Source organism: Grus americana, chromosome 9 (assembly GCF_028858705.1).
Source record: "Grus americana isolate bGruAme1 chromosome 9, bGruAme1.mat, whole genome shotgun sequence".
Classification (NCBI taxonomy): domain Eukaryota; kingdom Metazoa; phylum Chordata; class Aves; order Gruiformes; family Gruidae; genus Grus; species Grus americana.
The window spans coordinates 9,053,410-9,068,173 of NC_072860.1; the positions used below are offsets into that span (position 1 = coordinate 9,053,410).

Genomic DNA, 14,764 nt, shown 5'->3' on the forward strand with positions numbered 1-14,764 from the left:
GAAATCAGATTTACTGAAGATGATCTTGAGGGGGAAAAAAAACAACCCACAAATCACAAACCATCAATACCCACAGACTGCTGAAACTTTTCTAAACTTTTCTAAGGAGTGTTTACCTTTGTATTTCTTAGGTCGGAAATAAAAAAAGCCTTAAATTTAACTTTCCCTCTAAACTAAAGAAAGCATCTTTAAAAAAAAAAAAAAACAAACCAACCCAAAACACTCTCTAAAAGACATACAAAAACTATAGGTACACTTTTAGGTATTTTCAGAATTGTTGAGAATACTGTACTTGAGTTCTCACTCTGCTCTAACAAAGATCAAATGATCTAGAAATGGGTATTAAAATAAAGAGCAATACAGAATTAAAAAAAAGAGTAATAATGGTTAATAATTTTTAAAAAAACATTTCCTATCCAGAGCTCAGGAATTTTAGAGATTACTGGGTCTAGTAGTTCCATTCATACTGAATGGCTTTAATGGCTTTTCTAAATGTGGGAGTTGATCAGTCATCTAGGATTTTCTGTAATAAGACATCTCAATTTTGCCACATGCTGTCATACAGAGCATGGTATTTTACTTTATGAAAAGCTAATAGTATTTCACACCAAATAAGGTATTTCTCAGTGAAGGAGTAACAGAAGATGACTGCTAGAAAGCTTAGCACATAAATATGCACATCCTTGTTAATGCAGGAAAAGTAGCTCTGTAGTTTATAACTTTTATTTCCTGTTGGTTCCTTTCTCTCCTCTAAATATACAATCTGTGACAATGTTGCGCTCAAAATTTGACCTGAATTCTCTCACCTGAAATTCTGCAGTTTTGGGGTTTGCTATGCGCACTGCTTTTGTTGCAGAGATATCCATGCCAAGTTTATCTGCAATGTCTTCTTGAGAACACTGAGAGGAAGAGACAAAAAAACAACCAAGGTCAAGTAGTTAAAATAGACAGTAAACCAATGATGAAATTTGATATCAAGAATGAACAATTCAATTGTAGCACTTGCTCTGAGGCCCCATAATATATGCTCTCATGTGCAACACCCACTCATAATAAAAATTAGGCCCCAGTCTTAAGAATAAGGCAAACTGGTTTATCTACAAATGTTAATTACTAACCAAAATAAAGCTAGTTAAAAAAAAGGGGAAGTGTTTATTTAGGCTTCTGTCACAGATTGCTGTCATTTGTTTTAAAAACAGAGGGTCAGATTCTGCCCGCTGACTTGCAGTGGGTAAAGTATTTTATTTTGAAAATAGCACTTGAAAAGGGGCTGGTACCTGAGCTTTCTCACAAAGAAAACAACCCCTTGGGGGCTACTTACAGAAAGTAAAGTATTGTCTATGAAAAACAGGTTGTATGGCCAAGCCTTCAATTTTCATAGCTGCATAGGATTCTCATAGTTCATTGCTGTTGTTTTCTTTTTTTTTTTTTTTTGAGTTGGAGTATTTTTAAAGCCTTTATTCTCAAGGTGTATTTTTAAGCTGGTCAAGTGTGATGCACATTACCAGGCTCAGACAATGTCTGTGCACACACAGCAACAGATGCTACTGATAAGATCCACGCTACAGATTTCCAGAATTTATAGCTTTATTAATGCATTAAAGAAACCAATAGCAGACTAGGCATGTAATTGCGGATTTGCCAGTTTACTGCAGTCTCCCAGAAGTGTTCCCGTTGCACTGGCAGTACTCTGAAAAGTGCTGATAGACCGAATGTGAGGAAAATGAGCAGATGATACCATCTGAAAAAGCAGTTGAATAAAAAAAAAAAAATCTAAAATGAATGCTGACCTTAGGAGAAGAAAACTGTTAAACAGTTTTCAGATGTGTATCCAAACTACAGTACGTTACTGTGATTTAACTAAATGCATTTTGGCTAAACTGGAGCTCCTCACAGAAAGCCATGTCATTGTGTACAAGTATAATTTGGGGCTCAAACCAAGAAACAGATTGTATGCACAAATACATAAGCAGTGTTTGTCATATAACACCAGGCTACAGAATGTTGCAGCGTAAATGGTACTTGTCAAAGTCATAGGCTTCACATTGGCGTTTTAATAAAGTGTTGGTGACACAGCAGAAATACAAATATGTAATGTGATAATATGATATACTGCGTGCTCTTACAAAATTGTGCTGTTGCAGTTTGTAAAGGTCCTCAGTTGTAGTGATGTAATATATTCAAAGTTTTTAAGCATATTACCTATTCAGTGCTGAAAAAATTGGTTTATTAATGAATAAGGAAAATCTATAAAAGCTTGACCATGTTATACATATTATTTCCCCAACATGGTACTACCACAGGTAGTCTGAATATCTATCAAATACTAGCACTGCAGGAAGTAATACTACTTACTGTCCTGGTTACTTAAATGAGTTACTAATAAAATATTAAAACTGGAATATATTTTTCAGACTTTAGAATTAGTCTAAATTTTGCTTTTAAAGTTCCATGAAATCCAAAGGTGTTAATTTTATTCAATCCATTTGGATTACCAACTTTGGTTGCAGTACCTGAACTTTTCAAATGCATGGAAGTGTTTAAAGAGCCTGCATCACTGTATCATAAAATCTTTGAGTAAGTTATGAAAAAACAATATCAGACAACTATCTCTTAAAAAGTTGTGTACTTCAGAGCTATCTAGTAAGTTTTAAGTTCAGGAAAAGGTTGAGAAATATTAGAGATTTTAACAGAATATGTGATGGTAGCTCCCCATATGCTAAAATGTCCACAAATTGCACTTTAAAGCAAAGGCTTTGAGCAGATCTTGCAACAGAAAGGATTTTCTAAAATCTATAGCGTGTTTTCAATAGCTGACTGTGCCAATCTCCACATATGGACAGTTACCATATACACTTGGAGGGCAGGGGGGTGTACTTAACTTTTTTTTTTTAATAGTAGATCAGGTTCTCTGATCTGTTTCACAACCATGGCAAAGGGGTATGAACAAGTGGCCGTGACAAAGATTGTGTTTCCTACTGAACACTTTATTTCAACATAACAATCCTGCTGCAAAATTTCAGTATTAGAAATTATGCCAGCTGTTAGTACTGGAGTTGCACATGCTGCTGCAGAGTCCTAATTCTTGGTAAAAGACTACTGGCATGGCTGCAACAAGTAATATGAATAATGGCTGCAACCAGTGATAACAATTACTATACTTTTATTTGTTCTTCCATGCAAAAAACCCCACCTGTGGTGAAATTTACAGAGGAATTTGTGTGCCCTTAGTGTGCATTAGAACTTTTTTACAGGTATTCTTAAAATAAACTCTTTGCTGACTGAGTAACTGCGTATCAGCTCGGAACCTAATGAAAGGAATCATGGGCAAGTGACAATACTAAAAAGAGACAAACAGGGTAATCTCTAAACTGTAGTAATATCCACCAGAAAGTAGGATATTTTTATGTTTGTTTTCCAGATTATCAAGCTATGATGAATTTCACATCTGGTGATCAAAGTCTCAAGAGAGACTTGCTGTCTTACGCTTTCATCCTATGGAGTTAAACTAAAAACAGTACTTGAGCAGCTACTTTTGCCTCTATACTTAGAACTACATGCCACATTAACAGTGACTCATTCAATTTCTGACGTACAAACTCACAAAATATTATACTATAATTCCAAAGCACTAGCAAACAATCACCTGCCAGAACAGTAATGGATAATACTGGTACATTTATACAACAACTCAGACCATCCTCTGCAGTTTTGGCTGCATTGCTATTCCAACACTCAACTAAGAAAAATATGAAATCAATATAATATACCAGGGCAAAAGTGAGCGCTTCAGTGAATCCAGCAGCTGCCAAGTCCAGCCTCAGAAGTTCTGTGAGCTTATTGAGGGGGAGCTAAAATGAAACAAAAACCAGTTTTCAACTTCCATCTAAAAACATTTTCCTATTCTTTCCCCGAGGTGATTCTGCCTGTCACGTTATGGTGAATTCACTAGGGAGGTACTATGCTTGTGTGCTTAAAATTTTTGAAAGCGTCAGCCAGCTGCCTTTAGGCTTGCCTGAGGAAATGAATCTCCCAATTAGAGATTTAATATGGGCTCCCTACTTAAACCCTGTCTTTTTTCAAGTACCAGCAACCACTGGTCTTGGACTTATTCAAATCAGTGGGGCATCTGTTTTGTATCCTATCCATGGTAAATACTTCTCAAGGCAAAGCATGTCAAAATATTTAATTTCTAGGTTCTGTTTTCCCCAAAGCCCTTCTGGCATGCACTAGTCATTTACTGACAACAGAGCGTTTATTTGAAGGGGCAATCTTACTTGATTAGCTATGGTGTACGTTTTCGGAATAGTCATCTGAATGTTGTTATAACCATAAGCTATTGCTGCATCTTCTACAATATCACATGCATGGATAATGTCCGCCCTGGTAGGAGGGATTTCAATCTCTATATTGTTCCCATTCCCTATGACGTGTGACTTCAAACACATCCTAGTCAGCAGCTTTGCAAGGCTTGATGGAGTTTCACTGAAACAAAACAAGAGAGTAATTTATGGATCTTGCACTGTATCGACTGGCTTTTTAAAGTAATCAATGTTTCTGCTGCGTTGCCTTATATCCTGAAAAATCTCCAAGTGCTGTATGGACTGTACATAGTCTTAGCATTCCATCAGCACCAGCTCACATTCTGACTCTTGAGACAGTCATTTGTCTTTACTTCATAACAGTTGTGTGAGGCCGTAATGAATCATTCACTTTCTGTGAAAACAGTGCAAGAAGTCGTACAGGGTTGATTTAATTACCCAAGAAAACGCCACAATTTTTTGATAAATTAAAAACCCCCCAAACAACCACATAGTGTACACATTTTTAAAACAATGCAATAATTAATGTTTTCTAGTGCCTTTTTCATGATTAACAAAAACTATATTTTCATTTGCAATAACACACCTGATTCCTATTTTCTTGTTAATGAGTTCAGGCTTCACCTTCTCTTTTCGGTAAGCCAGTTCCTAAAAAGAAAGACAAAGCTTTTCAGCATATGCAGTGCCTGCCATTTCTACCTCAGAGGATTCAATTTTGATATCTTAGTAAGCTTCTTCTAATTATCGAACTAAAATGACATCCACGGAAGACAAATGGGGAATATTAGGCTAAACTTAGTATTTTAAGGTAATAGGATTCTTGAAAACATATTACAGTATGTGCTGCAAAAGCTGTTCTCAGTTAAGCTAGAAGATTGAATGCAGCATGAAATCCCTATTAGTGAAACTTCCGCTAATTTCTGGTATATGCAAGTAACAGAGCTGCTGAAAGTTTCTAGTCACCAGTTCATCCTAAGTCAAAGCCCTAAAGCAGTGAATAGTCATGCATGAGATCTCGTGGTCTAGTACAGATCAAATGATTTTTTAGGAGGAAAAGGAAAGAAAACTTTCTATTTCCGTATTGGCACAGAAATATCTACTGGTATTTTACTTAGAAAGTTTGCAACATACTTAGGACAGTTATTTCGTTTGTATTTGCTTAGGTGTTTCTAAACTTATAGATATACAAATCCTTAAAAACCTTTGCATCTAAAACTTTGGGGATTTTTTGCTCTATTTTATTTAGGGAAGCTACTTTGGTTACTGCACAGATTTCTGTTTTGTTCGATATCTCTTCAGGATTCTAGGTCTTTCCTCTGTTGATTAAAGCTGACATTGCTAAAAGATAAAATACCACTAGAAAAACTCAGTAAAAATAAGTTTCTTTCCGTTTAAACAGTTTGTACTTGATACATCTAATTTTATAACTCAACCAGACCTCCATTTGTCTTCAGGAAACAGGAGGAATTGCTTTCTTTATACTTATTAAGAGAGCAAAAACGTAAGACTCCCGTACTGCATAGAGGTCTGTTGGGGACTTTGAATGCAGGCAAACCTGCACTTGAAGTCAACATCCTGACTTAGAGACCTCTATATAGTTGGAGCCTATAAAGTGAAAGACTGAAAAATCCAGTGTTACAAGGTTATTTTAACTGAAGGGCATTAAAGCTTCCAGATCTGATAAGTTATGCTGAGGCTGATTTCAGTTGTCCACTGGTTTAAGCCTGAAGGACCCCTTCCTGCGTTCACTTTTCCTGATTTGAAACACATAGGTTTTAAAGGCTTTAGACACAGATTATGGCCTTTGATTGCAATCTTTACTTGTTCCTGAAAAAGTTCGTATCACATGAACTCTAAACCACAATAGCAGTTACCACTTGTAACTTTAAACCCTACCCTTCTGTTTGGAGCATCAGGCTATGACAGTGAGGCTGTATTTTTGAATCTTAGCATAAATTAGTGGAGCTTCAGAATGAGTTTACTAGGTAAGGGGAAGCTGGTGTTATTTTCTCGTGGGGCTAGAGAAGGCCCTGACTCACTAATATACAGTGTGCTAAGCTAAGCTTTTACCCTGTACCTCAGAACCAGGATATACTGCCTCTGCAGAAAAAGAAAACAATGTCACTCTTACCAGACTTTGTGTAAACAAAATCCTTTCCCCAAGGATACTGAGATATCATATCACTATGCTTACCGGATAGATGTGGGTCTTCCCATTAGGATAAACTACTTCTACTGCTTCGACACTGAGAGAGACAGAAAAATAGAAGTAAAAATGGTTTTAACACATGGTCCAAATGTAATGTGTTTCTGACTGGAGATTTATACTCACCTGAACGGCTTCTCACAATATTCACTAAACATCGTGACTATAATATCAAGAACAATTTTTGCCTACAAAATAAAGATAATAATTACATTGAAATCTGTCATCTACTTGTGTTTAAGCAGACAAAATATCTTTAAAAAAAGGGGGGGGGGGAATCTTCGTTGTATTTTATTCAGTAACTTAACAACCAAAATCCCAGCAGTCTAGAATACTAGATTGAACGTTTGTCTTATGATGCAAAGATGTTTATGCAAAAACTTGAAATCTTTGGTATTCAAGGTTCTAATGCATTTGTATATCTGTGTTAAACTCTGTTCTGAAGACACACAGGGTTTTTATTACCAGTCAGAACTGGGTCTTCCCAACCTTTAGTCTAATTAGTCATTTCACTGAAATTCAAGTGAGAATGTAGAGGCTGAAGGACTGTGCATTGTTTAGTAATATATTATCAAATAACCTCATCTGCAATATCTTTTGCTTTACAGTTAATATTGTAAGACACTAGTATAACAATATAATCATGAGATTCAGATCAACCTCTAATCTACAAGGGTTGGTTTTTGATGCCTCACAGTATAATTTCCTTCATGTAAACAGAACAGCACTATTTTTATTTTTATTACCAAGGCAAGCAGTAGCAAGACGCAGTTATTTACTAGTTTTTTAGAAGCCACTCCCCAATGTGCAACTTTATTTGTGCTAACATATCATTGTGTAGTGAGGTAAGTTAAAAGTGTTTTTGCTCTTGAATGTCAAGATACACACTTTATGGAAACTATCAATGAAAGCACAACCTATATTCAAGAACAGGCAATTATAACTGCTAGGCTTTCATGCTTCAGCTTTGAGTTATAGAATTTGCATATGGAAAGACTTCGATTTGACAATTGTTTGCACAGCATCCCTGCTTGAAAAAGATAACTAAGAAGAAGAAGTGTCGTCTTCCTTCCCTCAGCCCAAATATTATGTAGGAGACAAAATTATTGTTTACAAAGAGTATTCTGGCAAAATAGGCAGTCTTAGTGAATTTTACTCTTTTCGAAGCCTTTCAGATTTAGAAAAAGTGCTCAACAACAAAAAGAGCCCCTACTTTACTTAAATTACTTTCTTGTATAAACTGAACACTTGGTGTCAATGTAAAGATGCAGTAAAAACAAAATCCAATGAAAATACAATACTATCTATAGAGCAAGCCTAAAACTGTTGAGGGAATTCCACATAGTCCTCAACTTATCCTGCCCTTTTGAAATGGGAGGCTGGCTCCATAAAGTAAATGTCTGGATATTCTAGGTCCTTGTATTGCAGCCTTATCACCCAAAAGGAAAACAATGATAATACAGCATATCAAAAGCAGGAAAGATTAATTTACCTTAGTAATATCTGTGCCTGTACATTCAATAAACACATTTCTGGTGTTTACGTTTATTTTTGTATGATCTCCTAAAACATGTGAAGACAAAAACATGTTAAGAAATATTATTCCTTTTCTTGCAATGACACCAATACTGACTCCTTTTATAATTCAAAAAGATCATTGTCATCTTCTGCAGCTTAAAAAGCCACTGTCTACTGCACCAACATTCACAATTCTTACCAGAATAGCAGCAATTTTTATTTTTAAATTTATGAATGAAAAAGAGGAAAGACAGACCAGACTCACTGACCAGGTTTTACATTAAAAGACATGCCAATCTACAGGTATCTCATATCAATTTGAAAAGCAAACTAGCAGAATAGTGGCCATCTGCTGTTTGCAAAGCGGTTCTGCACTTCCAGAGCATCTCTTGCCTGGCTTCAGTAACGCATGATGCATGTAAGAAAGCAGCCTTGGACAGGAATTAATTAAATGGTTTTAAAAAAGTGATTTAGACTGATGAATATCCATAGCTACTTCTGTGAATAACCAAGATCTCCTGGCACTCTCTGCTGATACACCATAGGTTTGTCTACATTAGTGACTCAGGCCCTAGTATGGGTTCCTTTTAGGCATGAACTTGCTTTGCGACTGTACTGGGAGTCATGAGGTGTGCGCTGAAGCACATCACTGATGTGCTCAAAACTGTTTCTCATCTGGAAGAAGCAAGATAGAACATCCACTTAGGGGCATCACCTAAAGTGTCTCTTGCAAATTGGATGCAAAGTCCCCCAGTAGTTGGTTCCCTACAAAAGTGGGGTAGCCACAAGCAATCTAGAGCAGCTGTACAGAAACCTGCCTTGTATTCCCTGTTAGGTATAGGTGTGCAGGGCATACCTTGACTGAATTTCATTGCTGGTAACCATGCAGCATAGATATACAAAGTCCTAGAACTGTAGGGGATCGTGCCAAATCCAACCTTTTTGTCCTTCTCACCTTTCATTGCACCATTCACTAATGCGGATGGACCCCACAGGAGGCAAAGGGAAGCACACACTTGGATATACACTGGGGCATTCTTCCTTCATTTGACCCTCAGCAAGTCATTCAGCTTCTGTGGTTTAGTTTCCTACCTGAGAAACTAGGTCACAGCTAGACTGAAGGTTAGGTGCGCTGAAGATCTTAAGACTGAGGGATCTTGTATTCCCTTCCCTTTGATGCTGTGCTGTACCTCTTTGCAGGTGCAATGCATTCAGCATTTCTGGACTCGCTTCAAAGCAAATATAACCTTTCACTTAAGTGTTTGTAGGTGATCCAAAAACTCAATACAGATGTTTACTTTTCATTATCTGTTTAAAAAGTACCTTTAACCTGGAAGCTTCTCTCAAATACCGTTCTTTAAAACAGAGACAGGTATTAAATTTAGCTGAACCTTTTTCATTGATAAAATGTAAACAATATGCAGTGCTTATAGATGGAACACTCCAAAGTTGGAATGAGCCTAACAAAGAAGGATCAGGCACAGTGGTTGATGCCACCTTTGGTTCAGAACAGTTGTTCTTACCAGTCCCTGACACAGAGTTTGAGCTGCTTTTTGAGATGATTTGGGTTAGCTGTTTAAGATATGGATAAGGTCAATTAGGAAAAATACATCCAAAGGGATTATCACTGCAGATTTTATTGGTCTGTGTATTACTGATTCCTGACCTAAATATATAGGTATACTGAAATATCTTTGTTAAAGGAGTAATTCTTGCGATGCCATTAATTAGCTTCAGTAAATGTGGTTTTCAACAATCACCCATAGTTTCTTTTGCATTCAGAGGAAACCCATGTTTAGAAACAATCCAAAAAAGTTTATTCTTTTTAAGCTATTAAAGTCTTCTGGAATCACTTGTGTGATAGTAAAAGGACCCACGAGAACTGGTTGACGCTGCTGATAAATACACTGGGTGTAAGACCTAGGAGATAAGTTCCTACTGCATAGAGTGGAGTACAAAGCAGACTGTTGCAAATACTAGTTTACAAAATAATTTCTTACATGCTTCTTTTAGCTTAATGTCTGATGAACAATGTTTATGTATGCAAACAAAATGTTTTCCTTACCAAGGTTCCTGTCACAAGGAACCTTTCTTGAGTTCCAGAAGGGCATGAGAAGCTAAATGCAGAGGTTTGCAGTGGGACTTTTATATCCTCTTGATGAGGATGAGAAAAGAAGAACACTAGCAGCCTAGGGAGGGAGCAAAACATTTGGCTGCCTTTAAACTGAAAGAAGGAAAGAAGACTATATGAAATTACAAGTGAAACAATTTTAAGGAAACAGAATAGTCCTTATTACACATCAGTGTTCCTGTCAGACACTCTGACTCGTGCATGAAATAGCAGCAACAGCATAAACTAGTCATAAGTAATCTTACCATTGATGATTGGTGGCATGGACAGAACAACACCGTTGCTGTCATAAATGACAGGATAAAGTGGTTTGTTTTCAATCAGGTGTAAATAGTGGCGAAGGTGGCTGTCGGTCTGGAGAAACAAAGCACAACCTAAATTTCCCATTAGTTCACTTGTGAACTTCCATAGTGCCACAATCCTTTGCTGAGAGATTAATGGGAATTTGGAGAGAGGGAAGGATTGGGCTTAGGGCTAAGGTACTTCACTAGCAAAAGCTGTTTGCTCTCAGAAGCAGGAAAACTTGGAAATGAGAGAACCAGAATTTTGGTCTTCTTCAGAAGTATTAAAAAATATTTCTTTAAGGATTCTCTCAAAGATGCATAGGCCATGCTGTCCAAACGATGCCTTTATTCACCACAGCAGACCTTTCATTGCCAAACCCATGGGCACGCATCCTTAGTTTACAGGAACTTTCCTTAGAAGTGATAAAATACTTTTAATTATAAATTGCTGAATATTGACAAATTTATGCTTAAATTTTATTCAAAATTTACATCTGTTCCAATGACATAGGTATATGCTGTACCAAAAACATAATTTACTTTCAGTTTCTCTGATACCTCTTGTTCCCTAGCTCTCTTACTCATCTTTAGTCAGAGATCTTTGAGAATTTCTTTATCTCTGACCAAATGTGTGCTCCAGCAGGGCTGTATCTTGTAATGATGGTGATAATAGTATCATTTTCAAATGCTGACATTTAAAGTGGCCCACATAAACATCGTAAAATTAGACCTGATAGAATCTTTTCCTAGCATTTACCTGGTTTCATCAGGATGCTGGGCCAAGAGCAGTGCCAGACTTAACTTCAGCCTTTTACATAGATACGCTTGCCTAATATGTGATTGGGTAAATAATTCAACATCTTCCCCAAGTAAATTGGCCAAATTAATGTTAAAAAATCTGATGTTACTTACCCCAAGCTTTTCTCAGTTTTGTACACTGAGTATCTAACCAGTGTAGATAGATACATATACAACCCTTTGACAGTATTATTAAGAGCATCATGAAAAGCAGTCTTCATGTTGATAAATCAGAGGGTTATGCTTAGCCACAAAACACCATGACGTATCTTTCACAGACAATAAGAAGTATTACTGTGCATTTCTCAGGAATAAGCAAAATGCAGAATGTTCACTGGCTGAAGCTACAAAAGATAACTGTTTTATTTCTAAGAACAACTCTTAATAACAAGGATATGAGAGGCGTTAAGCCTTGGAAATATATCTTCCTGCATTTAGTGCAACAGGTCTGAAAAATCCCACTTACCCTATACAGATCCATAATTTGTGAAGCTGTGTACTCCTTGGATTGATTCAAGGGCTTGAATTTAATTTCAGAAGGAGCTTTAGCTGTAAAAGTAAATGGACCAGAGATGGTGTCCAAGTCATGTGTACCTATTGCTACTAACGCTCTTCTCCTAGAAAGAAAGAAGGCAAAATAATGATTTTACTAGTAAAATTTGGAGTTTCTTTGAGGTAATATCTCATGATACTCTATACTCCTATGCATTCATAGAACTTTCTGAAAAACTAGAAGGGCAATTTTGAGAAGCCTAGAAATTATTTTCACTAATAACATTTTAACGCATGTTAACAATGCACCTAACAGTCAAAGGCAAATCCAATGGGACTGTTGTAAAATGCTTCTTTCTCAACTGTTGTAAGAGCTCTAACAACTTTTTATGTTGAAAAATATTGAGAGCAGGCACAGGCAAGGAAATGAGAAGGATCAAGACAGCTGCTATAAAAGATTTTCCTTAGCATAAATATAGTGCCTCTCTGCAATAGGGATGTGCAGTCTTAACATGTGATAAAATCATACACACAGACACTAAACACCGCTTTAAATTTAAGCACTAACCTGCAAATATTTTGGTGTAGTTTTTCTTGGAGGTCAATGAAACTATCATAACGTTCCTTGGTAAAAGTTATATTACGAAGGACTGCAGCTACAGCATGAGGACGGACTTGGACAGTCTGCAATTTACAACAACACGACATTATAAATTTCAAATACACAGAATATGCTAAACTAACTGATTAAATGTGCACTTTTCTTCATAAAATCCTCTTCTGTAAAGTAGTAATCAAAAGGAAAATTCATGGAAAGGCATCAGAATCCCAAAGGGGAAAAAAATCCCCAAACTCACTCCAGGTCTGGTAGAGACAAGGAGATTTCCAATATACTGTGTGAGCATCTGAAACTTTGATTCAGGTTCACCCAAAATAATTTGCCTATTGTTCCTCCCCCTCCCCTTCCCTAAAAATAAATCACAATGAGTAGAGATATTTCAATTTCTTTAGCTCTTGTTCTGCAAATCAGATTTCCATTCTCACTGCTCGTACAAAACTGGTACCAGTACCTATCTTGCTGGTTCGGAAACTCTCAATAAATTTACAACGGTGCAGTAAACACTTTTACCTCTTCAGTGATAATCAGTCTCTGACCTTCACCCTGAGCAGGTATTATCTTTTCATACCTAGGGACATTTATCCTAGAATAAAACCAGAAATAAGTTTGTAACTGAAAGACAGTAAGTTCCCCAAATGCAGGAAACTTTAGAAATGTAGCAATAATTACATGTAGAAAACTTTCTTAGTAATATTTATTGGCATGTAAATTAGCTAACTGTTTAAAACTTGTTTTCTATGGGACGGTAAACAGATTACTGAAATAGAAAGGAAGGACTCAAGAAGATAAAGTGATAGCAGAAAAGTGAAATAAATGATTTGTTTTGGTATTTATTACAGAGGATCACAAGGAAGTTCGTCTGCAGGAGTTCTGTACAGAGGATAAATCTCAAATGCAACAGCAGTTGAAACATTTTTTGAACAGATCCAAAACCCAGTAACGTTCTTGTCTAGTCTTTTAAAAATATACAATACATCCTCTCCAGAGGAACATCTGATGAATGTGACCTACACATCAGATCGTACTGAAAATCCAAGCAAGTGGCAAGTTTGTTTATTAATGAGAAACGGACTTGTATGTAAACAAATAACAAACCACATAAAAATCTCACAACTCTGCATTACCTTTCTTTAAAGACCTGCAATCCTCGGACCAACCCTTCAAGGCAAAGAAGATCATAACGGTTGGCAGGAACATCAATTTTATAGAGAATGATATCAGATGCACCCTTTGCCTTTTCTTCACCTTTTTCTTTAATTATAATGTCTTTCTCAGATGTCTGAAATTAAGCAAAAATATCTTTTTAACCTGAAATATCTTAACATCAACAGGAGTAGGATAGTGAGATAATGTAATAGGAAAAATTGTATAAATTAGAAGTTTAAATGTATAATTTGGATTTATACTGCAAAAGGACACCAAATACCAGAAATGACATAACATCTAAATCTTTCTCCGATTCAGAGACTGTAATGTGGTATACCAAAAGAAAAATTCACTATTACAATTTGAATTTTAAAAAAAGATATTATAGAACCAAGACTCTCCAAGCTAGCAGATCTCAGTAGAGAACTGAGACCTTATTTTTGTCCACAGATCAGCAAAAGACTTGTCATATCAAGTCTATTCTGAAATAAAACATAACATATGATGTTCAGATGTCTCTTGATAAACATCATTAAATGATCAATTAATTCAAATTAAAAAGCAAAACAGAAACAGGTCTACTTGAAAAAGATTTACATGGATACACAGAATGTAAATCATAACTTTAAATATAAATTAGTTATAACTTAGGTAACGATGTCCAGGACAAATACATTTTTATGGATACTGCACAGAAGAATGCATACAAAACAAAGCCAAACAGATCTTGTAAAACATGTTCAATATACGGTCTGTGGCCATATTTATGTTGCTAAATAAAATGGGGCCAGAGACTGAAGACCAAGTGGCACAGACTGCCGACCTCCACAAACTATAGCAATGTTCCATCTTGGGGTCTCTTCCTTCCCAGACAGTAATTTTTGTATGGTTTTTTCTTTTCAGACTCAAAACACCTGTGTTAATACAGCCTGTTACAGCAGTATTTCATAGCAAGAACCTGAAGGTATGTGTTACGTATTCTGCTCTGTGGTACGGAGATGTATAAGGATGTTTCAGGATGAAGAGCCTGCTGAAGTACTGCTGAAAGATTGTATAGGTCAAGTCTTGTCTACACTGCTTTTAGAGGATACCTGGGGCATGGTATCCTCTAAACCTTGCCTAGACATTTTCTTGGTACGTGCTAGAGGGCATTGGCCAGGGAATATGCTGGAAATAACACAGTACAAACTCTTACCAGCTATAAATGCTGTCAGTACAGCACATCTACTGAAAAAGGTAACAAATAAA

The 14,764-nt window shown here is 36.4% G+C and overlaps 1 protein-coding gene across 2 annotated transcripts in view; it reads right to left on the reverse strand.

Moving 5' to 3' along the window:
* The window catches only part of FARSB (phenylalanyl-tRNA synthetase subunit beta), a 42,041-nt gene that overhangs the window by 25,887 nt on the left and 1,390 nt on the right, over positions 1-14,764 (reverse strand). For both annotated transcript variants that reach the window (XM_054835844.1, XM_054835845.1), the window contains exons 3-14: positions 13,495-13,649; positions 12,881-12,953; positions 12,320-12,435; positions 11,726-11,876; positions 10,423-10,531; positions 8,021-8,091; positions 6,655-6,716; positions 6,517-6,568; positions 4,909-4,970; positions 4,278-4,485; positions 3,771-3,851; positions 807-899 (exon numbers count right to left, since the gene is read on the reverse strand). In XM_054835844.1, coding sequence (XP_054691819.1) covers positions 807-899; positions 3,771-3,851; positions 4,278-4,485; positions 4,909-4,970; positions 6,517-6,568; positions 6,655-6,716; positions 8,021-8,091; positions 10,423-10,531; positions 11,726-11,876; positions 12,320-12,435; positions 12,881-12,953; positions 13,495-13,649 — 1,233 coding nt within the window. The remainder of the gene's footprint in view (positions 1-806; positions 900-3,770; positions 3,852-4,277; positions 4,486-4,908; positions 4,971-6,516; positions 6,569-6,654; positions 6,717-8,020; positions 8,092-10,422; positions 10,532-11,725; positions 11,877-12,319; positions 12,436-12,880; positions 12,954-13,494; positions 13,650-14,764) is intronic.